Source organism: Oryzias latipes, chromosome 13, assembly GCF_053564925.1.
Source record: "Oryzias latipes strain Hd-rR chromosome 13, Olatipes_Hd-rR_3.1".
Classification (NCBI taxonomy): domain Eukaryota; kingdom Metazoa; phylum Chordata; class Actinopteri; order Beloniformes; family Adrianichthyidae; genus Oryzias; species Oryzias latipes.
This window is the reverse complement of record NC_136249.1, coordinates 26,114,776-26,141,416: the sequence shown is the minus strand read 5'-3', so window position 1 is coordinate 26,141,416 and position 26,641 is coordinate 26,114,776. Positions and strand designations below refer to the sequence as shown.

The 26,641-nt window shown below is 38.1% G+C and overlaps 1 protein-coding gene and 2 long non-coding RNA genes across 11 annotated transcripts in view; 1 reads left to right on the top strand and 2 right to left on the bottom strand.

Annotated features, from left to right (window-relative positions):
* The window catches only part of pitpnm3 (PITPNM family member 3), a 125,167-nt gene that overhangs the window by 32,437 nt on the left and 66,089 nt on the right, over positions 1–26,641 (top strand). For 4 of the 8 annotated variants that reach the window (XM_023961426.2, XM_078929756.1, XM_078929753.1 and 1 more), the window contains one exon: positions 3,868–3,978. In XM_023961426.2, coding sequence (XP_023817194.1) covers positions 3,868–3,978 — 111 coding nt within the window. The remainder of the gene's footprint in view (positions 1–3,867; positions 3,979–26,641) is intronic. The other 4 variants (XM_023961427.2, XM_078929755.1, XM_078929754.1 and 1 more) reach the window with 1 other exon arrangement.
* LOC110016195 (uncharacterized) lies at positions 14,560–15,655 on the bottom strand. The gene is made up of 3 exons (XR_002874411.2): positions 15,515–15,655; positions 14,778–14,872; positions 14,560–14,700 (listed from the first exon to the last, which is right to left on the bottom strand). It is a non-coding gene; the product is annotated as an uncharacterized LOC110016195 (long non-coding RNA).
* Positions 21,566–26,072, bottom strand: LOC144981577 (uncharacterized). 2 transcript variants are annotated; one of them, XR_013647177.1, is made up of 6 exons: positions 25,901–26,072; positions 24,453–24,529; positions 23,999–24,110; positions 22,422–22,449; positions 22,186–22,305; positions 21,566–21,758 (listed from the first exon to the last, which is right to left on the bottom strand). It is a non-coding gene; the product is annotated as an uncharacterized LOC144981577 (long non-coding RNA). The 2 variants fall into 2 exon arrangements; XR_013647176.1 differs by lacking the exon at positions 21,566–21,758 and having other exon boundaries at positions 22,248–22,449.

Sequence of the window (26,641 nt, the reverse complement as noted above, 5' to 3'; positions counted from 1 at the left end):
AGATTTTGGGCTTTATCCATTTTCACTTCTTTTTCTAAATTAAAGTCCCACTGCAATCATTTTTTGATCAATTTTTAAAGCGTTCCCAGTGGTCTTTGAATTATGATTGTCCTTTTTAGCCAAAGAGAAATGAAAAATGTTAATTTCCAAGAGTGAGCATAGTTTCTGCAGAGCGGCAGGAGTTCATTAGATCTTCATCTCTGAGCTGTGGGTGGAACTGTTGGTGCGGAGTAAGCCTGCGCTTATTTACCATCATCCCTATGTTTATCCTCTCTCCCGCCAGCTTATAATTATTCACAACCCCAACCTAACATTAGCGGTGCAACAAAAAAGCCGAGCAATATTGGAGCTATGCAACCGTACAGTTTTGAGCCAGATGCCAGCTCAGATGAAGAAAACAAAGACATACATGGATTTATGTCTGCAAGTGGATGCATTAGAATGGAGCAAAGCAGGGAGCTTGTGGCTTGCCGTAGTAGCCTTTACGTCACACAAACAGCTTTTTCCATCTGCTTTTTTTCGTCTACTCCTGTTTCACAATGATTTTAAAATAGAAATACTCAGAAATGCAATCTTAGGCTTACTTTTATTCATATGTGTCATCCATTATGAGAAAAATGTCACAAGAACATGTTAAAAACACTAAAAACATGATTATCATCAGAGTGGTTCGTGACGTGTATGAACGCTCAGCTGCAGGACTACACCGAAACGCAAGACATTATGGAAAACTCATACGGTTTTAGATGGTTTACTTTCCTTTCTTTTATTCTTTAATCATACAACTCTGCATGCAATAGTCTGACAAACCGACTTGAATTGCTTCCTAAAAAGATGATGCAGTTTAGCTAATATTTCAGCTTGTTTTTTGAAGAGCTTGTTTTCCACAGAATGCAACTGTGGTCTGGTAGCTAAAACTGAGATGAAGGGTTTGGCTAACTTAACTTAATTGAGTAAGGTTGTTTAAAAGTAGAGCATAGCCAGAGGTAAAGGATGTGACCTCAACTAGAAGGACATTGATGAATAGAAACGTCTTTGCTTGAGAAGATCACGTTTTTTTTTAAAAGCATTACTTATTGCTTTTTTTCCATTTTTAGACTATACTTCTGAGCTAGTGTCCCTCTGCTGCACTTTGAGAAGCAAGAGCAGTGACAGCTTTGAATTATTTTAGATATTATTTGCTTATGTTGCTGTATTGGAGAAAAGAATCACAGATATTTCTCCTTTTTCTGTATGTTACATTTTAAATTTTCTGCTTGAGAGCTGCTCTTCAAATATTTCAATATCCACCTTCAGCTACCTACTGTAGTTACCTGTGCCTTTATGCCCCTTATGTCAGTTCACAAGATAATTCCCAAATAAATATCATTTAACAGGTGCACCATCTGAACTTGAGCTGGCTTAAAGTAAAGCCCATATGCACTGCTGCTGCAACAAGACAAACACAGGACGAGATGAAGAAATAGAAAATTGGAAATTCACTGTGGTGACAGGATGAGTGGAGGATGTTTTCTGGTTATGTAACAATCACGGCATCTATTCCTTTTTCTTCCATGCAGACATTAATTCACTGGGAGCTGACAGGTTGAGGGATGTGTCTAAATGTCATTTCTTTCTTGGGGCTGTCAGCTGCAAAAGCGAAACCTTTTTTTGTTTGTTTTTTTTGTTCTTTTGGGAAATTGAATTTGTGAGTTTCTCGTATATTCAGTAGTCAAGAAATGCATTTGACGTTCCACTCTTATTTGTTTTATATTTCTGCCTCTGGTTTAAATGTTTTTGTGTTGAAAGTTTCTGCTTGTGAGGCCATTACTGCCTTACTCTGTTATTCAATAGATTATTCATTATATTTAACATTTGCAGCAAAGCCTGCTTTGAATTTTGTTCATGTGTAACTCATGTTTGTAAGCGTCCTACAGGGCTGTGACTGCATCAAATATGCACTGCTTTCACACTCATCGCTTGTTCTTGTCTGTGTTTGTTTAAATCTGTGAGTGTACATGCCATGTCACTGCATCGCTACGCTCTCGCCACTGTGGGGATTGGAAGGAGAGCAGAGAGCGCCACAGGGGGAGAGTGACAGAGCAGATAGTGAAAGACAAACTGTGACCAGTAACGCGGCCGCAGAGTGATCCAAGTGGACAAGCTGTGCAGGCCCATGTCAGAGTGTGTCAGAGCTGCCAGGCAGAAATGTGTGAGAGAAGAGGGAAGTGTGGCAGGTGGATGGGTATCTCCCTACCTAACTTAACCAGACTAACATGTCCTCAATTCCAAGCTATGACAACTAGACATTTATTTAAGTATGAACCAAAAACACATGTAGCTTGTTTGCCTGTGACACTAGATGTTCTTCAATGAAACACCACTGGTCTCTCAGGATAATGATGTAGCGGATATGTGCTTACTGTTTTACTTTTTTACATTCTCAGCTCCTCAGAGATGTACTTTAATTCTATAAACGTTAGAAATCTTTAAAAGCCACAAAAAAAGTTAGCTTGTAACTTCTAAAGTATCCATTTTATTATTTCTGCGCCCACACAAGCCCAAGGCACGGATCCATATACCGAAGAAGAGGAAAGATTCACTCAGATGGAAATTGTGTTTTAACGTGTTCTTCTGGCATTTTTATAATGATGGAGGGCATATATTAAGAAAATTAAGCTTAAAATTGCATTTCTGAGTATTTCTTTATTGAAATTGTTGGGGATCAGGAGGATACAGCAAAATGCAGTTAAAAAAAGATTCTAGCTGTGACGTGGAAGCTACAGTTGGCAGGCCACAACCTCTCCACTCAGATTCATTCTGATGCATCCACTTGCAGACAAATAGATCCATGTACATTTTCGTTCTCCTCGTCTGAGCTGGCACCTGGCTCAAAACTTTATGGTTGGTTAGCTCCAATGTGCTCACCATATTTGCTGTACCAGTAATGTTAGGTTGTGGGTGTGAGGGGCTGTAAGCTAGCGGGAGAGATAAAGAAATGGCGGGAATGGGAGTGGAGTCTCTCAACGTCAACACTGCCCCCTTCAACTCAGAGGTGAATTTGTCATGAACTACTGCTGCTCTGCAAAAACTACTGTATGTCCTAGAAAACAACAGATTTTTTTTAAAGTTTTGGCTGAAAATTGCATCATAATTAAAAGACCACTGGAAACACTTTAATAACTCAAAAAATTATCGGAGTGGAATATAAAGCATTCCTTTACCACTCGTGCAGTATGCAAACATGCATCAAAGTTAATTAATTTATTGAATTAATTTTTCAACAACATAACATTTTTACATTACATTTCAAAGGTGGTTGCAAATATAAATCAAGCAAATACTGATTTATAGTCAAAATATTCTAGAATACAGTGTGTGACAGAGATATGACCCAGCTGCAAGAGATGTTACGTTTGGAGATTGTTTACTTGATATATAGCAGCTTTTGCATTTTGAAAAACTTGTGGTGCATTATAAAACAATAGTGTGACAACAAAACTGAAGAGTTTACTTGTTATTTTCTGCTGTTTGGTGCAGTTCCCATTTGTTGGCAGAACACAGCCTGGCTGTAATCACTAAAGGGGTCTTGATCATTTATATTCCATATTGCTTCACTCCGTACAGTCGCTTCACATGAATTTATTAAAGTTTGCATGAGATAAACAAGAGCAGAGAAGACAAATGGAAAAGTAGTGAGTGGGGTAAGGGTGCAACATAAATGGATGACTGTGTAGTGTGGCTATACGTGGTCAACCAGAGAAGAGAAGGCCAAGCCGTTCACCATTTGTTATCCTTCTGAGCTTCAAAAACAACTGGTTCTCCTAATCACTGAAATATGCAGGGTTTGGATTCGCTCACGTATAAATGTGTGTTTGTTTGTCCCAGCAGATGTTATGGAAGGGAAGAGCGCCATTCTGCTTGGCATGAGTCAGTGGAACTCCAATGACCTGGTGGAGCAGATCGAAACTCTTGGACATATGGATGACCAGTCCCACGGTAAGCACATCCAATCGCATTGAGACTCACACATTATGTTTCCTGGTCCAACAGGAGAGATAAAAAAAGTCTTAATTTCATGAAAACATGGTAATAATAGAAAATAAAAAGGTAAGATCACTTTTCACTTGTAAATGAGGCAACATTTTATCAAGTATCTGCTGAAAAAAGTGATTGAAAACTCAAACTTTAACGTGTTTCAGACAGACGTTTAAGTAGTTTTTGAAAATGACGTCACTGGTAAGAAATTGGAAGAATATTGCAAAAGCTCCAATGTGGAAAAAAAAAAGAAGTATTTTTTCAAGAAAATATTCAAGCAATTTATCAACTACAGTAAGCAAGTAAAAAACAAGTGAGTGTAATATCTGGATTTTATTCAAATCACTGCTTGCAAAATGTTATTTAAATGTCATTTGGGAAACTGACAATCGTTGAATCAACACTTCAGGTGAAACAAACACTTCATGAAACGCTTTAAAGGACCCGAAAACAACTTATCGTCGCTGAGTATGATAATGACAATGTAGTAAACAAGCTTGCTAGAAAATTTGACTTTTGATATGACACCATTATGTTTGGAGGATCAAACTCTGCCTCTCTGGGAAAGACGACTCCCGGTTACTGGAGAAGAGAATTTGGCCAACAGTTGAATCTCTGGTTCTGAAAAAACAGAATGATGTTGTTTTTTTTTGTCCCAATTATTGAATAGATGTGGAGTCTGGGTGGGGAACCACTCAATTTCATCTCTGGTGTGGTGTGCACTGATGCTCTTCTCAGTCAGGTGTAAAGCACTTGAAATGAGAATTGGCAAATCCCAGTTGGAGGCCATGGTTCCAAAACACTTGCTTATGCACCTTTACATAGACTTTTCATTGGAAGTGCTTGCCTGAACGGGTGTTGCCAATGATGGCGTTGCTTCAGGAGAGGAAGGAGAGTGACATTGGCGGGTGTATAGGTGCAGCGTCTACAGTAATGGAGCCGCTGTACCATTGTAGTGAAGAAGCTGAGGCAAAAGACAAAGCTCTGGATTTACTGACTGATCTGTGTTCCTACACCCCCATGAGGCGACCGTGGTGCATGGGAGGGAGGTTGACCTCTGGTCAGATGAGTGCTGGTTCGATTCCCGCCTTGCCCCATCATGTGTGGAAGTGTCCTTGGGCAAGACACTGAACCCCACTTTGCCTCTGGTGAAAGGTTGGCGCTAGTGTTTGGCAGTGGAGCTGCCATCAGTGTGTGTGTGAAAGATCCAGTTTCTTCCCAGTCCCCTTTGCATTATTGTTCTTTTAGCTTTTTTATTACACCTGATTCACACTTTCATAAAAAGAAGTGACTGTATGCATGTGATTAAGGTGGTGTAAGGCTTAAAGTATGTGCGGCCACTACAGCAATGTGCATAATAAACGCACAGATTACACATGGCCGGCATGAGTTTCCATTAGTTTTTGTGCTTTGTGTTTTTGTGCCACAGTTTCACTGCTGCTGGCAGTTACAATAAAGTCTCTTGTATTCTTTTTGTCGCACGTAAATACATGCAAATAACATCGGCCCTCTTTAAATATGGAGTTGCTCTTTTAAAATCCAGCTTGGTGCATTGAATTGTGAGTAAACACATCATGTATGAAAACCCTAAAGGGCAGCACTTCTATCTCTTGAATGAGACTGGTTTTACAACCAATGTAGCAAAAGCCAGATCAGTTCACTTTAAGACCACTAGGTGGCAAGTCAGTCTACATTCAGTTCATAGTTAAGTTGCCCAAAATTACAACAGAAATCATCCAAACTCTAGAGGTAACTTTAAAAAAAACGTGTTTCTTTTTTATTTTATAAATTGAAATAATGCAACAATGCGGGCTTTGCCTTTTTTGTCAACATGAAATGGAATAGATTTCTAAGCTTTAAATAAGTCTTACTGGATATTTTTAAAAATCTTTCCAGTTCGTCTGTTCCTCCTATTTGCCCGTTTTTTGTGATGTCATATCCTTCCTCAGTGGCCATGGTCTGACAAACTGCCAAGGTTATTTGTCTCTTACCTGCAGGAACACCTGTTGATAGCTTTCTTTGATGCACAAATCAATGAGAATATTGAATTTGGAAGCCAAGTTAAAAATAACAGAAAAGGTAGTTTTGAAGCAGGTAAAGTTTTAATTAAGACAACCGTTTTATTTGCTGAACATTTTTAAGCATGTTTCTCTAAGACAAAAACACGTTCTTTTTTCAACCAGGTCTGTGTGCTGTTAAACACAGTTTCAGTCTAGCAAAAAAGAAAACGGTTTTGCTAAAGGAAGCGCTGCACTGCAGATTGCACATGATTGCTAATGGAACAATCCATAGAAACACCAACTTCAGCAACACCGCTAAAAGCCATTGATTTAGCCAGAGAAAATGGTGGGGCAATATAGCCCCACTTTAAGAATTTGCGGATGGATATTTGCAACGGTAAACCTGATGGATAGAAAGCAAAATAAGCTAAAGAGGCAAAAAGCTGCACGAGCCTGCAGGGAAGGCTATTATTTGGTAGAGGTTTGCTTTATTTTTGACAGAGCACACATTTATGGCTCTGTGTTCAAATCTGCTCTGTCTGAGCATGCTGCTAAAAACCTTTGGTAAAAAGACTCCTACAAAGTCCGGCTCAAACACTGAAGTTAGGCTTAACAGAGTAACAGTTCAGGCCCGACTGCGAATGTCGACCATCTCTGAAGGAGTGGTGGTTAGCTTCAACTGTTCTGATTATGAGCTCATAAATATATGCTAACTGTTCAGTTAAAAAATGATCACCCTACAAATGGCTGCTTCTTCCTTGTATTCCTTTCCCATCAAAACCTATTTAAATAATAAAGAACTCTTGACTCAATCTGTGATTATCTTGACTTGAAATGTCAAAATTGATTATTATGACTTCAAATACCAAGGTTTCTGAAGCCGTCAGAAATCTGTGCCAAGTGTTCCGGTTCTCTGCGCCGCTTGTTTTATTTTCATACAAATAAATCAACAAAAAACAACATTTTAATGAGTTTAATTATAGTTCTCTAACCGTGCTTGAATAAATGTTGGTCCTATAATCTCTCTTTAGTTATGTGCAAAACAACTTAACATCCCACTCTAATTACTTTTTGATCTATTTAAAAAATGGTCTTTTAAATTGTAATTATGCCGTTTCTACCCAAAATTTAAAAAAAACTGTGATGTTTTCATAGTTTGCTGGTGCAAAGTGACCCTGTCTTTGTTTCCCCATTTTCTTTTTGGTTACACGTTGTCCCTCTTGCTAACAGCTCCAAGCATCCCCAATCTAACCGGTGCAACAACAATGGTGATCCGTATCGGAGCAATCCAGCCGTACAGTTTTAAGCTAGTTTCCAGCTCAGAGGAGAAAACCAAAGATGTACATGAATCTATTTGTCTACAAAGTGGAGGCATCAGAATTAAGTGGAGCAGGGAGCTCGGACCTGCCGATTGTAGAGTTTACTGAACAACTACAAGCTTTTTTATCTGCTCCTGACTCACAACAATACCCAGAATGCAGTCTTAATCTTAATTTTCTTTATATATGTTTTCCATTAAGAGGAAAATGCCACAAGAACATCCTAAAAACATCCAAAACACAATTTTCATTGGGGTGGTTCTTTTATGCAATTTGTCAGCATTACTCAATGTTCAAAATGTTAAATGAACGGGATTTCCTCTTTTCATTTTCTCTTACTGTAAGTTTCTTTCTTAACACCATTTGTCCTTCCTAAGTCTTTACACTCAAACTTCTGAAGATCAACAATGACGGCTTCTGTTCTTTTTCATGTATAGAGATATTTTTCCTGCATATTGAGCGACTAGGAGCTTTTTATCTTGCAATGAGCAATTTTACCTCATTAGGATATCCGAGCAGCATTTCCATCTGCTCTAAGGGTGCATGCATAATTATGTGGAAAAAGACGGTGATAGAACAAACATGTCAAGTATGTCATTTAAACTGCACCAGCTATTTAAGAACTCTCCCATGTCAGCAGTTTTTAATTCAACTTCCCCAAATTGAATTTAGCGATGAGCATTGTTTCCCGTGTAAGAAACATATTTCATTACATTCAATTTTCACAGCCTCTGGTGGGCTGCAATTCAATCACATGTCGCCTTGTAGATTTAAACTGCATTTTTTTTATCAACTATATATCTTTCAGCATTTTTGAAGGTCAAAAATAAAAATGGGAATCTATGAATGTTCCAAATTTTCTTATGAAAGCATTTTTTAAATGTGTTCCATGCTCTTCTTTCAACACTTTGCACTGCCTGAATATGTTTTTACATGTGCTATGGTTACTCTGTTAGCAGTAGTTGTTGTGAGCCTTTGCAATATTTAAATTAATCTTATAAATAGAAAATGATAAAAGGAAAATCAAACATTTAGATAAAGAATTTCTTCAGTAAAAAAGAAATTACCACTAGATTTAATCAATCAGCTGGTACTTGCATCTCTTTAAGGACAAGCGACTGCCTTGTGCTTTTGTTTACTGTTAAAATGAAGCTTTTGCTATAAAGGTCACTCTAAGGTTTGACAAATGGAGTGGGTTCTTTTAATCACCACGCTTCAGACGGAGTACAGTCTGGTCCTGCAGAGATGAAAGAAAATGCCTCTGCAGTAATCTGGTAGCTGCATTACAAACACTCCACCTCGCCTGAAGAACCCCATCAGTAGAGCACCAGCTGAACCAGCAGTGACTTAAGAAGTGCTCCAATGCATTAACAGCCATTCATTACTGTATTGCTCCAGAATAATGTAAGTTGTTGCTACCAAAACAGTTCGATAAACATTTAGACCCACTCAAATGAAAATTGTGGTTTTAGTGCTTTTAACTTGTCCTTTTTTTCAAAATGGAGGACATATTTAAAGAAAAGTAATCTTAAAATGGCTTTTCTGGGTGTTTCTTTAATCAAATGAGTGTGAATCAAGAGCATATGAAAAAATTCTGTTGGTAAAAAAGCAACTGCGATATCCAGCACGCCAGAAGCTCCCTGCTGACCTGGTATTCATGTACCCCTTTGTTTTCTGAGCTGGCTCAAAACTGTATGGTTGAAGGATATCTTCAATATTGCTAGCCATTTTTATTGTGAAACCTTTCTAGCCTGGAAAAAGCAGGGAAATCTAAATCTACAGATTTAGGTTCAATATATAAGTTTATAGGAGGGGCTGTCACATTCAGATGACAAAACACAAGTGTCACGAGCTGATGTTAGGTTGGGGTTGTGAGGGGCTGTAAGAACCAAAGAGCACTTAAACAGACATATGATGGGAATTTGGCGGGGCTCACTCCACCCCAACAGTCCCACCCACAACTCAGAGGTGAATTTCTAAAAAACTACTGCCACTCTGCAGAAACTATGTCCTTGAAAGTGACAAAGGTTTTTGATTTTAGAAAAAAATGGCATAATCATAATTAATGGACCACTGGGAATGCTTTTACCACAGATCAATAGATGATCGGAGTGAGACTTTAACAAGCATCCTCAGTAAAATAGCTTTTTTATTTTAGAAAGAGGGTAATTATCTTCCAAAGATGACCAAATTGGTGAAATTGGCATCATTGTTGAGATTGTTAAAATAATAATAACAACAATAATAACAATTATAACAAAAATGCTCATTTTTTTTAAAGTGAGACACTAACACCAACTCCCTTCAGGGATTTTTATTCATTTTTTTTTTTTTAACCTGTAAGCCAATATATTGTAATAATATTTCAAAGATTTATTTGACAGCACCAAACAGACTGGATTCATGTACACTTATTCTGTATTCATGCTGGCACATAGGTGGAGACGATCCATCTCTGTCCTCAAGGACGCCATACTGCTTTGGGGGCTCTGATTGCAACAAAATGTGAAATCCATCTGACACCGCTCGATGGATCTCATTGAGTCCGATTGCGAGGACAGCTAAGAGCATTGCTGATTTTGTCCTTTTTTATTTTTTAAATCAACAATATAAAACATTTCCTGCCATCTCTTCTACTTTAATAGCTAGATGGAGTTCCACGCTCAAACACTTAATTTCTCCTCTGTTGTTTGCAATAAGTGATTTTTATGGCGACATTGAAGCCACAGACAGCCAGATGTTAATCTCATATGTTGCAATGACTTATTAGCAGTTTTGTATTTATACAGCCTGCTGGAACATTAAAGGCCTTTAGCTCATCATTAAAAAGTCACAGGGGAGTGTTCTGTATTGGATAAAACATGAGGATTACGTAGTTCATAGCTTTCAGCTGCTTCTGCTGTCAGTTATAGGAAAGTTGATCCTTTAGTTATCCACTAAGTCGTGTGAAGTCGTGTCAAAAGGAGTGTCTTCTGCTCCCCAGTTTTCTCTTAACAGTTTTTTATGATTAATGTGAGATGTTAAGTGTGCTTAGTGTTTTTTAGCAAAGACCAAGGCGTGTAATGGATACCCAGGAATACTTGAGCTTACATATGATGTAGCACATTAGGTCTGTTGAGCCCTAAGACTGGCGTCGATGTGCTGTAAAAGGGTCAGCGGAGACCTCATTATGGAGCCATAAAGTGTTCTGGAAAATTGTCTATTTCCCGGCAAAATCTGCAGCCATAAAGCGAAAGCTCCTCATGAAAACTTCATGGCTGTGCCAAACAAAAGATGCTGCTGATTACTTGTTCCGGCTAGCCAATTTGTGTATGTTTTCCGGGCAACAAATGAATGCAGCATTACTAGTGTTGACCCACTCACACACCTTGTCTTGTCAGTTGTTTGGCATGATGGAAATGAAAAGAATCAACAGCATGAGACAGAGTTTCACACTGATTTCGTTACGCAAAGATGATTCAGGACTGCTGTGAAGCTCAGAGACGACTGCTGTGAATTTTATTTGGACTGGGTTAATATTTGCAATTACAATGCCCCACTCTTCCTCCCTCGCTGCTACAACAGAGTCAAACTTGCTGAAAATAGAAACGGCGCTCGACGCTGTGCTGCATACAAATGTGCACACTGTATGCCTGCTGAAGTGCTTCATTGTCTGTTTTCAACCTTGACTTGGAGGAATATTGCAGGCACAGTTTTAGCTTTGCAACGGGTTTTGGTGCATTTTAATTAAAGGATTTTAAAGGTCATATGAAGAATGAGTATGCTAAAAAGTAGATTTAAAGTGAACAACTTTTTTTAAAGTAAAAATTACATTTAAGGATGACGGCAACCAATTAGCAGGTTAAATGAAATACTTAGAGCCAATTAAGTTTATTTTAGTTTTTTTCTCTTATTTAAACTTTGTATTACCAGGTAGTCCGATTGAGATAAGATCTATTTTTCAAGGGAGACCTTGGCCAAAAGGCATCCTCACAATAAAAATACACAGTTAAAACAATAATTTGAAATAAAATTACATCAAAATGAACAGTTAACAATAATAAAAATCGTGAGTCTTTACTTTTGCTTCACTTGTTTGTTTGTTTTTTAAATCCAAAAAAGGTTTTAGTATGGCCACAAAGGTTTTTTTTTTTTACCATGATGCTTTGGAACCATTGACTGTGGAGGAAAACTGGTCCAAGCGAGTGTGACGTCACTCATAGAAAATGAAAATGATCTGTTACCGGCTCCAATTAAATAAAGTAAATTCTATCTTTCGTGAGATGGACACTGCCATCTTGGAGCCGGGAATGTCAGCAAGCAGTGATTGGTCCGCGTCGTTATGAGACGGGCTCAGTAGAATCTGTCAAACGTTTTAAACGTGAGACATCTGAGGCATTTGATTGGCTAGTTTATAATTTAAATATCTCAAACTACAGAAATAAAATGAGGATTAGCAAGAAAATGTTAATAAAAGGTAGCAAAGTAAGAATAGTTATGACAAAAGATTGACTTAGAAATGGCTGTTTATTTCTCTGTAGAAGTCTATTGGATTTTGGCTTTTTGGGACCAGTGGACACTTCCTGTTTGGAACGCGAGGGGAGAGGGGTTACTCAGCCCAGTACAGTCAATTTTGGCAACAAATCCATGTCCTGGAAAAAAGCAAGTCAGATACTACCTTTGGAACAATTTTATTTACCTTTAGAGTTAAAAATGTTAAATTGTTTATCGGTTTACCGTTTTTGTAACATTTTTTTCCATATCAGCATAAGTTAGTGTCTCAAAGCTATTTCCCACCAAATCACAAGCAGTGGCTCTAAGCGTAGCCCTAGCCACTTAAGTCCTTCCTACATTATTTCATGCGATCATTGCTGGTTTTAGAAAATGTTCTGTTTTTGAACTCCTTTGCTTTGGTGTAGTGATGTCTTTATCAAGATGACACCCTTCATTTTCTATTTTCTGGGTTCTTGTAAGTAGCTTTTGACAGACCAATAAAGAAAATCTGACCAGAATTAGGGTCTCTCAAAAAACCATTAGCATTTAAAATTATCAGAAAACCTTTGAGGGTGCAGCTGGGCTTTCAGTCGGTGCACCGTAGCAGCTGAAGTGTGACAACCATCATATTTTTAGTTCCATCTTCCTTTTGTTCCACTAAAGCATATATAGATGTGTTGACCTTGCCATTCTGTTCATGGTTGAACTTTCGGTTTAATAATTATGCATTCTCTCAGCAGGATTCTCTCTCTATATCTCTTTGCGTCTTCTTCATCAAAGCTTGAAAGTCATTATAGCTCCTCAAAGAGGTGACTTTAAGTAAAGGAAAGCAAGGAGGTATGGATTCAGCAGCTGCTCTTTTTTCCATCGTCCTCTCCATGTTTGTGCATTTTCAGTATGTAATTGAGCAGCAGCTTCAGTGCATTTTCACTTCCTCGTCTCTTCAAATTCTCCATATTGCTGCTTTTCTCCCTTCCGTCTTGTTTAAATTCATTCACAGCATAATGCTCAATAATGGGATTCAACCCAAAATAGCTCCATTACATAAGTGATCTTTTTGGAATACGACAGACTTCTTGGTAAACAAAAAGTGTCGACTCGGACTTGGCTTCCACAGCGGTGGACGCAGTGAAACTAGGTGTAATTTTAGCAGGAATAGCTACGTCAAAGAAACAGTTTGGTAGCAATGAGTAAGTGGGAAGTGCTGCCAAATGATCCAACACAGGCCTCTTTTTCTGAGAATATAATGCGCAAGGGGAATATACGAGAAAATTTCAGGAAAGGATCAACAGTCTCTTTACAGAGCATCACAGCCACCTTCTCTGCTGGCTCTCCTGTATAAAAACCTATATCTAAGGCGTCAGACTCATTCCAGCTGTTGATTTTTTTGTAAATCTTTTATATTTTGTTTTGCTTTTCAGGAGTGCTGCATAAAAACTTTAGAGCCAAAGAGAGTTATGTTAAAAATAAAAAGCAGCAACCCCTTACATTTGTGCCTCATGGTGTGGGTAAGTTTTTGTTTTTTTCCACTGACAAAGGCTCCTCTGGGTCTGAACTTGTGTTGCTCTTTAAAAACATTTTACCTGTGTGCATACAAGCCTTCAGTTGTGTGCTTGTGCGGACGCTCGTCTGGCAGGATATGAAGCTACACTGCAAAAAAACACCATCTTAATTCAAGAAAAAAGTACTTGTTTTTAGTAGAAATTGACTAGAAATAAGTCAAATTATCTGTCCATGCAGCTAGTAAATTTTACTTAACAAGATGTCTTGATTTAAGTAAAAATATCTAAGCCATAGTAAATCGGTTAAATCTTGAAATTAGGCAAAAACACTTATTTTAAGCAGTAATTTAAGACAAAAAAACTAGAAACTAGGATATAGGAGCTTGATTAAAATTTATTGCCTACTAAAATTCAGAAAATACATCTTGAAACAAGCTGTTGCAAAAGATATTTTTTCTTGTTTCAATACTAAAAAGAATGAAAACAAATTCACTTTTCGATTCTTTTATTCAACTTACAAACTGAGATTTGTGATACAAATTTACCCAAAGGCACTAGGAATACAACTATTTCTTTAACAACACAATTAGAATACTCATCTAAAGAACAGACATAAACATTGAACTGCAAAAGCAGTTTATCTTCCAACAAATTCTTTACTTTAATGCTCTTTCATGTGGTGGTGATGTCCCACTTGTGAATTGTATCCTGAAGGATCTCTGTCTGAATGACAGAAGGGTGGCCACGCAATTTGTGTAGGTCAGATGTAGTGTGTAATAATATGCCATTTAGAAAATCAGACCCTCGTGAAGCTTTTCTTTTTCAAACGTCACTGGCATCAAACCAATAGCAACGATTCATCTACAGCCATCGAACACCAAGACTGGACTTGACAGGCCTCTTTTCTGGATGAAGACGTTTGGATCTTCTGTTGACTATAAAGCAGAAAAAAGTTTTTCCTTTAGTATCTCCAATGTAGTAATTTCTTTATGTATCTGCTTAGGGCAAAAATAAAAATTTACCTCCTGAACATGCAGTAAAGCTTCACTAGCAAACCCCAGTTTCTTTGATGGAGGTGCCACTGGGGGAAAGAGAATGGGAAGGGCCTTGACCAGAGCAAAGTTGGCTTCCACTGAAACACAATAAAATAAATTTTACTTCTTGAAGAACAAACACAGAACCTAGTGTTTTCTGAGAAGAAGCATTCACGCATCTAACTACATGTATCAAAAAGGCATAAACTTACTTTTATCCCTGTTGATTGGTGGCTTTATTGCCTTCTTTCATACTCTGTAAAATGACCCTGGCGCAGCAATCCTCCCATCACATTCTGACTTCCTCAATGAATTCATAGTGGGGAGCAAGGACTCTAAGCATTTCTCTAGGCACCTAAAATGACAAACCAAGAGATGAAAAATATATATACATTTAAAATTTTTACTTTATACTTTTTACATAATACTTACATGATGCAGTTCTCTGGATAAACATCCACGATGGATGAAGCTCTGGTATCTCCTCTTATGGCTCCACAATCAATGTAAGCTCGTTTGGCCTGAAACTCCAGATCAAAAAACTGTTAAGATCAGCTTGGGCTTCTACTTTTTGTACATTTCCTGCAGAGTTTTATAATGCCTAGCTTGTACTTGCATACTATCCTTATTCACTAGAAGTGATCAAAAATTGTGTTTTAATTTCTGCCAACAATAGTAACTCTCAAACTTAAAAATGTTAAAGTCACAATTTTTAATAACAGCAAGTTTTCATTCTAACTTTAAGATCATCAAGCATACATGACAAACAGTCTTTCAAACTGGCCGATTTGGGTGGGAAACTGCCCAATCTAGCAACCCTAGCATAAAACTGAGTTACAGTTGAGCAGTATTGGGCTAGCAATAACTCAAGTTAGCTTACTACAATAGCATACTTCTTAACACTGAAATACATTTTTACTAAACAAAAAATTAATTTAACATATTTAAACAGAACCAAAATCTCATTAATTGTATTTTAAAGTATATTTATGATGTATACAGGATACTTACAAAAAAGTGACGGAGTAGCTAAAATAGTGCTAGCGCAAGCTAGCTAGTTGCTCCGTTAGCCTGCTTCTCAAGATGTTTAAACCCACTTTATAATCTTTACCAGCTGCGTGGAGCGTAATGGTGATTTATTCTATGTCATATAATTTAATATAGCTTACCTCCTTTTATCTTGTCCGCCGAATATTATATTCCTAATTGTTTTTCCTGTTCGTCCTCGTCATGTTCTGGATCATCAGATGTACGTCGCAAATGTGACAAGATGGCGCTGGGTCTGTCAGAATATGAAAATACTCAAAGGGTATCCCAAAAATGCAATAAATAGAATTAATTTTTTTGTGATACGCTTCCTTATGCCATCATTATGAAAATAAATAAGTTATAAAACAGCATATAACGTGTTGGCTCTACTAGTTTATCTTAAGCAAGTCTTCTGAACATATTAATCCCCCTTCATTTGGTCACAATGGACTTTTCCATTTTTGCTTGTGCCCGCCGGAATGTTCCATTGAAAAATTACGACAAAACATGACAAATACATATTTTAAAAGTTCAAATATTCTACGTAAACCTTGGTTGATATAACAAATAACTTATTTTATTAAGGAAGATAATCATTGTCTGATTTGTACAATCTTTCGATTCAAAATAGATCTTTGCACAAAATATTGAGTTGGTATTGCCCAAACCAAGCGCGGTAGAATTATGATTGCATCATCTGTGGATTGCAAAGTACTGTTTATAATTTAAATTTAAATCAGATAACCATGCTGTTAGAGTGAAGTTGCTTGTTGCTAATTATCATTTCTGCAAATAAAACAATACTTACTTTTGGACCTACACAAAAGATTTTGTGGTAACAATGGATTGTTGACAAGACAGACAACATTGTCATGAAGCCAGGTTTATGAAACACTGTTTTAACAGAGACCTTCTTGCTTATGAACTAGCTATACCTAATCTTGCTTACGTTTATAAATGCTGAAAGCAAGCTTGGTTATCATATCATTTCAAAATCAGTGTTTTGATCAAATATAATGTTGATGACGATATTGCAGTTAAAAACAAAAATACGTATCTATTGTTTATCCTATAAATATTGGATGAGCTATTGAACATCAGTATTCAAGTACATTTTTGGATATCAGAAAATATGGTTACATCTAAAATAAACTTAAGACCTTAACCCAGGGGTCGGGAACCTATGGCTCGCGAGCCATATATGGCTCTTTTGATGGTCACATGTGGCTCGCAGACAAATCTTTAATTATAGTTTTTTTTTTTCATTAGACCAGTCCTTCTCGGGCGCGATGCGATGTCAGAGGCGCGCAGTAGTAGCAGTGCTTAGAGAGAGAAATCTGCGCCAGCGCTATCAGTTACTATTATCTATTATTTCACAGAGTTTGTACCAGCTGGAAACCTGTGAATTGATGTGCCTAAAACTGCGCGCTCCCGTCTCTGAGAAAGAGCGCGCAGATGCGGGGACGGGATGTGTGAGGGAGAAAGCAGAGGGTGGGGCTGAGGTGTTGTGGGGACAGGCAGCAGGTGAATCGCGCAGGGATTGTAATAACGTAAAACCCGCTGCCTGTCACTCACTGCGGCGTGTGAGTGTGTGTTTGGCTCCCCGTCTGCATGTGAGCAGTCTGTCTCACATCTACAGAACATTCAGACCTACGATGACGTTTAAAGTCTCAACGCCTGAACGAAGCAGAAACTCACCACGTATCAACCAGACTAGACCATCAGCAAAACTACCACGAGAAATACTCATCATTTATTAGCAACAGAATAACAATGTAATTAAAAAGAATCCACAGACTTATTTTACTTTAAAAATGTTAAAATTAAATCAAATGCACACATTCATTTGTATATTTAGTTTTAAACAAATTGTCGCGGACTGAGTTGGATGGCTGTTGGGCCGCGTTAAAAGTTCTGGAGTTCATTGAACGCGTCAAGCAGAGATCTGATTGGCCCTCAGTTCTGTCGCTCAGCCTGTTGTTAGGTAGTTTGGACCAATGGGGTTCAGCTATGGGCCGAATAAGGGAAATGGGAGGGCTGCAGCGGGAGCAGGGGAATATAAAGTTGGGAGAAGCGCTCTCGTGTCGGCGTGAGAGATTCAGGAGTTGCTGAATTAATTGAAGGGCGTTTGTTGCGGTCTGCAGTAATCGGAATAAAGAACTTTAAAAGAGGTTAAGTCTCCGTGCCTCAGTGTGGGGAAAGGACACTACATTATTGTATGGCTCTTTCGAAATTAAATTTCAAAATATGTGGCATTTATGGCTCTCTTGGCCAAAAAGGTTCCCGACCCCTGCCTTAACCTGTGCTTAAATCAGGCCTGCAGTATTTTTTTCTTGTTTTGCATGTAAAATGACTACTTTCTAGATTTACAAACTGATCAAGACAGGTAATGCATATTTTTCTTAAAACAAGTTTAATAATCTTACACGTGCTACTGTTTTTATCTAAAATTAAGATCAATAAGATTTTACAGCTAGTTTTAAGATTAATAATCTTAGGTAGATTGACAAAATGTGCAGTGTAGAAATGCTGTAATCGCACATTGTTGACAGATAATGACAGTGCTGCAGCCTGCACAACCACACCAGGGAAATTCAATGAAAAACAAGAGGAGAAATATGCTCATGCAGGTTGTCGCGTCACAAAAAAAATGTTCAATGTTTAAGCATTTATGAGGCCAGTCTTTTGATTTCCAGTACAAACTACAACATTGTTTCATGCCATCTTTCGGTGGTGGCTGCACTAGTCTGTTCAGCTGATTGCATTTGTTATATATCCAATGTTTTTCTCACAAACCCATCATTTTTCCATTTATGCGTCTTGTTTAAATTTGACTGACAGATGAACAAAGAAAAAAAATTGTTCGAGTTTGTGTCGGATGAAAATATAAACCATTCCCCTTTTACGTGGTTCATAAATGTGGAAGGACGTTATTTTTTTTAACCCAATTTATGCAGTAAATAAACAGGATTTCACACCCAGATTTTCAGGAGAATTTATCTTTGAATGATCAGTTAGATTTTAAGCAGTTTGAGAATAACTGATTACGATGCAGAAGGTCATGAAAGGTCGCACAAAACTCTGGTTTCTTACATGTTTAATAGAGTTTTGCAGAAGAGATTGTCTGGATTTATGTTTAACTCTGTGCTTTAGATTTTTTTGTTGAAAATCAAGGTTAAGCTATGGAACAAGAGAGAATAATGCAAGCTCATCCCCTGATGTTATTGACTTCTTTTTACCAGTATGTCTTTATTTAGAAGCTGGATGCTTTTTACCTTTAAAACTTTATATCTGTAAAACTATAAAATGTTTACCAGCCCTTTTTAAACTGCCAAACTTTTCGATTCTTGGATCGTAGCTGATTCTGCTTCACATGGGCTGCTGTGACTGAGCTTATGGAGCCTGATGGGCCATTTTTTCCACTTTTGTTGTGGCAGTTTATCATTTGTCTCTTGCTTTTAGACACACCAGCAGATGAAAATAATACATCAGCCCAGAAAGGCTAGATATAAGCCTTTGCTTTTTGTGTAAGTATACTGTAATTGTAATTTCTGTATTTTTTTTTTTTACCCCTTTTAGAACCTGCAGTGGTTGTCGATAGTCAGTTTATGTGCTGTGTGTGTGTGTGTGTGTTTGTATGCTGCTGTGGGTTTTGTCGGCAGGTTTTTCATGCATCAGAGCTGGTGGCGTCTCCTGAGGTCTTTGCACCGTAGAGCTAAGTGACAGACCCTGATGCCAGCGGCGGTGAACAGATGGCCGAGTGTGTTGGCATGCTTACAGTGTGTGAGGGGTCAGAGGAGGCTGTTTATCCAATCAGGAGACAGCATTTATCCAAATGATCACCCTGACCTGTACCTTAATGCTAAAACTGTGAAGTACAACCAAGTAACTCATGACCCTCGTGTGTTTTACAATGTTTCAAGCCAACATCCTGTCATCTATAACAGGAATTAAACAAAAGTTCTACTTATTTTAAATTGCCCTAATGCTCAAACTGTTTAACTACAAAAAAAATTAAAAAAAATACGAAAGAAAAATTCAGATGCATAAATAGTCTGGGCTTAAAGCTAGTCTGTGTCCTGTGGGTCAAAGGTTCTCATTTCCCACAGCAAAGAGCAACAAATAAAGTTAGGAAAATTCAAACTGTGTTTTTCCTGAAATCACTTTACACCTCCGTGGGATTAAGGATGTTATCTATGGAGAGTTGTTGTCAACATCCAAGTGAGCAGCTGCGCAAGTCGAAGATGCCACAAGTTGTCAAAGCACTTACAGTTTTCCAAAATCGCTTTGCTTCAAAGTGATCCGTTTAACCTAGTTTAACCTATGGGGGAAAGAACGAGGCTCCTGCATGTTTTGCTGTCATTTATGGGGAGTGAGGAGATTTAAAAGAAAAGAATGGCTGTCACAGATGATAAACTCAACGTGACAACTTGAAAATGGTAAAACACCTGCTCTGCATGCAAGCAGGTTGTGAGACTTCCTAAACCAGGAATGAAACCAACAATCCACAGGCAGGGCAGTCCATTGACTTGTCAGTGAAGTAAGCATCAATAAGCAGTTATCCTAAAGAAAAAAAGAACAGGAATGCATACGTTTCCAATGCGTTTTTCATTTACTGTTAATTTCTTTTTAAAGCTTCAGTTTCATAAACATTCATAAAACACATTTTTAGTTATTCTATAAAGTTTTTTTTTTCTTGATTTCTGTACTTTTTATTTTTCTAACAACAGTTACTTTCTGCAAAAATGCTTTTTTTGTGTGTAAGGAAAATATGGAGTTAATTCAGTCTCAATAATCAGAAATGCACACAACCTGTTTTACAAATGCACACGCTCCGATTCACAAATGTCATTTTATGCAAACGTGAAAAATAAATTCGGAAATACACACCCTGTGTTTCACAAACACACAGATTGTGTTTCACACATGCACACTAAATGTTTTACAAATGCACAATAAGTGTTTCTCACAAATATGCACACTATGTTTCACAAAAAACATTTTAGAAATTCACAATAAATGTATCAGAAATACACAGTAGGTGCTTCACAAACATGATTTTTAGGTACACATGTGATGTGAACTCACAGATCATTCGAACTGCAGATTGTGCATTCAAAATCCCGTTCTCGTTTGTGAATCTCCCCGTGTGTGTGAGAGATTTTTCTACGGTGAATATTGAGACTCATCTGACGGAGCAGGTCAACTAATGTCACCATTGGCTAGTGAATCTGTCAATCAAACTCATCGGGAAAGCAGGCGGGTTCGCTTTTAGCCAATCGTATGGCCCCTTACACTTTCTCTACGCTTTCTGCCAGTGGCAAAAGCCCCGCCCATATTTGATTCTGTACCAGTCGGTCGTTAGCGTGTTAGCCTTAGCATGGCTTGTCGGTTTATTGCCTTCGGTTGTCAAAAATTACTGGCTTGTGCAACTTTTCAGTGGACCTGGAAGCAAGGCAACAGTGGTTGAATGCAGTTGACATTGAATCCATCGAACTCTGTACTGGTCATGAGATTTAAAATGAATGTTTCACTCGGGATTGTTTGTACGTTCTCTTAGCTTTCATGCTAGCGTCATTTCAACATTCAGAAACGGTTCCCTTCGGTCTTGATCATATGAAGGTGGAGGAGACAAATATTCAACTTCGACAGGTTTTGTGGAGAAACTTGCATCACTTTGCTCCGTACCACGCAGTGGGACTACATTACCTCAAGTTCATCTCACTGTCAGTCACAGACGCCCAATATACACTTCCCCTGCTCAGCCCGAAGTCACTTTGCTTGACCTTAATTTTATTTTTTTAATAACTCAAATGTCATTGATTTTATATTGTAACCATATACATATACACCTCTTGGCCAGGTCACCCTTGCAAAAAAGATCCTCATCTCTGGGTTTTATAGCTGGTTAAATACTACACAACAAAAGATGGTCATAGAACAACAAAGTGCAAACATTCACCCTTTATTGCAGAGTTAAAATTCAGTGAAAACATGGACAGATTAAAACATCAAAATTTAAGCAAATGTGGGATCTCTACTGATTTGAATTTTATTTAAACTGGAACTAATTTTCATAACATCCTTACATACAATGAAGTCCCTTGAACAATACAGCAGTATTGATTTGAACTTTGTCTTACTCCCCTCAGTCTCTCTTCTGTATGTAATTATGTCACCTAAATTAAGTTCTAAACAAACGGGACAGTAAAGATATAGGTCCACTCCCAAACGGTCTGAATTAAACAATGGGTTGATGTCGTCTTGCAGTTCCAACATTTGTGGACCCAAAAGAGGACTGTCCCATACCAGGACATTGATCCCAGGATGAGGTTCAGCCATGGATCCACTCTCCTCCCATTCAATCTCTGGAACCAGCATACCCTGACAAAAAAAAAAAAAGATACTGTTTATGAACAGCACTGTTTTTTTTGTGTTTTAGATTATGTAGGAACAGTGACCGACTAATAATAACTTATATTGTTGCTTGCAGGCAGACCTCATATCTCCATAACTGTTTATAATTTGCAAATAAGTGACTCTTAACAAAGTAGTGACATTAGTACATCTGATGGCTCATAATGCCATGCATTGTGATGCATTTTGAACTTGCAGATGTGCTATTCTTCCTACAAACAAACAATTTAGGGAAATTGTTTGCACCACACAACAATAATCCTTTTCATTCATTTTCGATGAAAATTCACTGTAGTCATTGTGATTTCATGATACTCTTCTTGATACTTTCCACTTTAGTCGAACTGCACACAAATCAGTTGTCCAGTACAGTGAGATTAAATAAAGCATTTACCCGGGGATCAGAAACAGGGTTCTGGGTCAAGCCCAACTGCCACAGCTGACCTGGTGTCATGCTTTGCTCCGTCCTGATTGGATGGCTGTCCCACGCGTCACTAAAGACATCCAAACTGGCCTGAATGCGTGGTAGAAAAATGTAATGGCAGCAGAATACGTGATGTGACTGATATTGAGCAAGTCTTGGTCCTCAGGAGAGTGCAGGATGTTGTAATATAAACCAGTAACACTCACGAAGACATCACACCAGAGGAGCTCAATCCTGTATTTGGAAAAAAGCAAAAAGAAATATTATATTGTCAGATTTATTTTTAATACATCATTCACTTTTATGTATCAGGGCTCCAGACTAACTTTTTTCACTAGGAGCATAGTGGCCCCTAACTGAAAATTTTAGGGGCACAACCAGAAAATTTAGGGGCGCATACCGTAAATCAACATTCTAACCAAATCTACTAATTTCCACTGTATTACAAATAAATACTTTAACAATAGATGCAGAAATTACAATGTGCTGTTTCTAATTCAGTGTCATATTTTATTCTGCACTTTTGAAGATGCAACATGAAGGTAAACTGACAGCACCATCGCTGTCACGACAGTACAACTAAGTAAAAATAGTAAAAAAAATACCATACTTTTAGAATAGAAAAAAGTTTTTAGTAACTAAGTGATTACCGTAGTAACCTTTCGTAATTTCACAGTTTCAAACAATACTTAAATGTATGTAAATATTAGAGGATGGAAATTCATGTTGGCGACACCAAATAGGTTCAGCCAAGATGCACAATAAGCGTGTTTGAGATCACCCAAGATGGACGCAACACTGCACAGATCACCTGGTGTGTGACGTATATTTTTGTTTTTGCTCCAACATCACCTGTCAATCAAAACAAAAATATCACGAGAAAGGGGTGAGAGCAAGACACCAATCAGAGCGAACGCAGCTGGAAATTTAGTATTGAACTGACTAAAAGCTGCCCTACAGACTACAAAACAATGCATTATGGGACATGCGTCCTGATGGGTTTTTTGTAGTTCACTGATCAATTAAAATAATTTAAAATACCAACTGATTAAAAAAAGGCTATTACATCCATTACAAAACATTAAAATAATTATAAAAGATGTAATATCACAGCTCATACTTAGGGGGAGAAGCATATTAAAACGAAATTGAATGTTAAGGACAACTCCTAATTCCTGGTCTCTTTCAGTCTCGCTGCAGCTTCGATTTCATGCGAGTTTGAGACCCCTGCTGTACACTCTGTCACTGGTACACTAGCTGCAGGTCGGAAGAACGAATCAATAGTTCGCTTGCTCATAGCTCAGACGCACATATCAGGTTGTGATGATATTTGTCTCCGTTTCCTTCCCACGGATGTTTACGCGCGCTCGATTATCTCTAGGCCCCGCCCCTCCACATATTTTAGCCACTTGCAGTGACTTTCCCTATTCTTCTCAGACGCATTGGCCGCCTCAGGCATCACTCAATGAAACGCATGGGGTGCTCGCGTGTGCTCCAGTCTCATGAGTATTCGCGCGAGTGTGTGTGTCTGCCTCCGTGCGTGTGCGCTCGCGTCTCATTGATGATTTCATCTCTCATTTCATCGATCATTGACGTGCTCCTTTCATGTTTAATGTATAAAAAATACGGAGGGTGGAGGAGGCAAATTTACTGGTAGCACATGTGCGACTGGGTGTAAAATTCAGTCGCACACTCTCAAATTTTGGTCGCAAAATGCGACCAAATGGACGCAGTCTGGAGCCCTGTGTATATATTAAAGCTTCTAAAACTAGGTTCAACTCACCGTTGATTGTGTGTACACTTTTCCCACAATGAAGCCGTTTGTGTCAGTTGTACGTACTGTGAGCATCAACTCAGCTATGCCCACATTTTCTCCTCCGTGATCTCCTCTCACCCTGACAATAACATGAAAATCATGTCTCAAACACATAATTACAAATGCATCGCCAATACGGTACACATCAGTTTAAAATGTAATGTTCTTATGTATGATGCCAATAAGTAGAATTTCTAGGTTAAAAAAATTGCAGGAGTGGGTTACATGTATCACTGGGGGAAAAATTGAGGCGAGAGACTGAGGGGGGGGGTAAAATGTTATTCATGAGGGGAAAGAGTTTTAGAGTTGCCTTTGTTTTCAGAGGAGTCTAAAAAAAGTAATTTTATTTTTGTACAAATAACCAAGTACTTATACAGCCTGATATGTGAATGAAAGATTTCTATATGAATAACATGAATACCTCAGAGGAAAGCCATACACGTTCACAGCGTCACTGAAGAAGGCCAAGTGGGTGTCTGCACAGTTGTTGTCTGCTATCTTCAGGTACAGGATACATGGAATACAAGTACAAATACTTTCAACTGTCAGATATTTACAGGGGCAAAAATGCTAAATTCCCAATTGACAGGTTAAACAGTAATACAATAGGATGATAAAATATGAAATAGAATAGAATAGAAAGGTATTTAATAATCCCTGAGAAAATTTTTTAAAAATGGCCATCTTAAAAAAACACATAAACACACATGCATTACAAATAGAAATATCACAAAATAAAAAGATTGATAAAAAAGGTAAATAATTGGAAAATCAGTGGGTAAAATTAAAAGAAATTACTTGTAAGATGCCCTGCCAGAGAGTTGTATTGCCTGATGGCACGAGGAACAAAAGATTGTCACGCTGTCACGCTTCAGTTATTCCTGGAGAATAAATAAAAACATGACAAACATGGATTAGATAATTTAGCTGTCTGATCTTAAATTACATAATTTTCAAATATATGAAAGGGGAATTTTTTAAAACACTCTTGCTATGATTACTTGAGCTTGTAGTAAAGAACACCTTTAAAAAAAATCAGAGACAAGACACTGATCACAGGAAGCTTGTGTGTAATACTTACAGTAACTTCTATTCTAATCACTGTTGACAGCTGATTTCTCCCATCCGCCCTTTCTGTGACTACTTATCGACTACAAAACAGCCTAAAAACATAATGTTTGGGATTCTTGTCATTACGTCATTGGAAGTAAAGAGATACGGGGATTTTAGTGGCTGTTACTCTGACACAATCTCACAGGGCTGGTCATCACAATGAATACGAGTTCTAACGTTAGAAACTTAATGAGGCTTCTTTCATTCAACAGTGGATTCATGTCTGTTATATTTAAAAAATGCCGTTTTCATGAATGTCATACGAATTAACTTTGTTGCACAGTCCACCCCGTCTTAAAGTCTGGATTGTGAAAATGCTGTGTCTAACTTTAACCCGGATCGCGTTTACATAAAGGCAGCACACGGAACAACTAGCATAGCATCAGTGTTTAAACAAATCCCCGTCTCCAAATCAATACTTTTTATTAAACTTTCTTTGCTGCTGTAAATCCGGCATGTTTTCCCCTTAGTTCCTTATGAATCATGTTAAGAACCTACAGATCATTGGCTATAGACGCTAGCTTGAACCGACACCGGCTTGAACTTCACTCACACTCAAAGGCAGACACAACTTGCACAGGCTAAGCAAAACAAAGCTGAGCTAATTTGCGGTGGGGGTACTCTGCAAACGACTCGGCTGCAGTGTTCATAAAGCATTCACACATGTCACTTGGCAAAGGAGAACGCTTCAACTTAGTATTCAATAACATTACAGGACGTACAACGAGGGAATGATCAAATAAATGCATTACTTACGGGCTGAGACTGATCCCGTTCAGAAGACCTCTCCGCCATGTTTGCCGCCCGCGTCCTCCCAACTGCTGTGCTGAACAGCTCCCTCCCTCGTCACTTTGAAAGTGAGGAGTGTAAGGGGCCATTCGATTGGCTAAAAGCGAACCCGCCTGCTTTGCCGATGAGTTTGATTGACAGATTCACTAGCCAATGGTGAGATTAGTCGACCCGCTCCGTCAGATGAGTCTCAATATTCACCGTAGAAAAATCTCTCACACACACGGGGAGATTCACAAACGAGAACGGGATTTTGAATGCACAGTCTGCAATTCGAATGATCTGTGAGTTCACATCACATGTGTACCTAAAAATCATGTTTGTGAAGCACCTACTGTGCATTTCTGATACATTTATTGTGAATTTCTAAAATGTTTTTGTGAAAAACAGTGTGCACATTTGTGAGAAACACTTATTGTGCATTTGTAAAACATTTAGTGTGCATGTGTGAAACACAATCTGTGTGTTTGTGAAACACAGGGTGTGTATTTCCGAATTTATTTTTCACGTTTGCATAAAATGACATTTGTGAATCGGAGCGTGTGCATTTGTAAAACAGATTGTGTGCATTTCTGATTATTGAGACTGAATTAACTCCATAGGAAAACAATGCAGCTGTTTTCTGTTTGCACTCTCTCAGCCATGTATACTTATATTTCACCTTGACACTGTACCTAATGAGCTGATTCACTCTCTGTGAGACTTTTA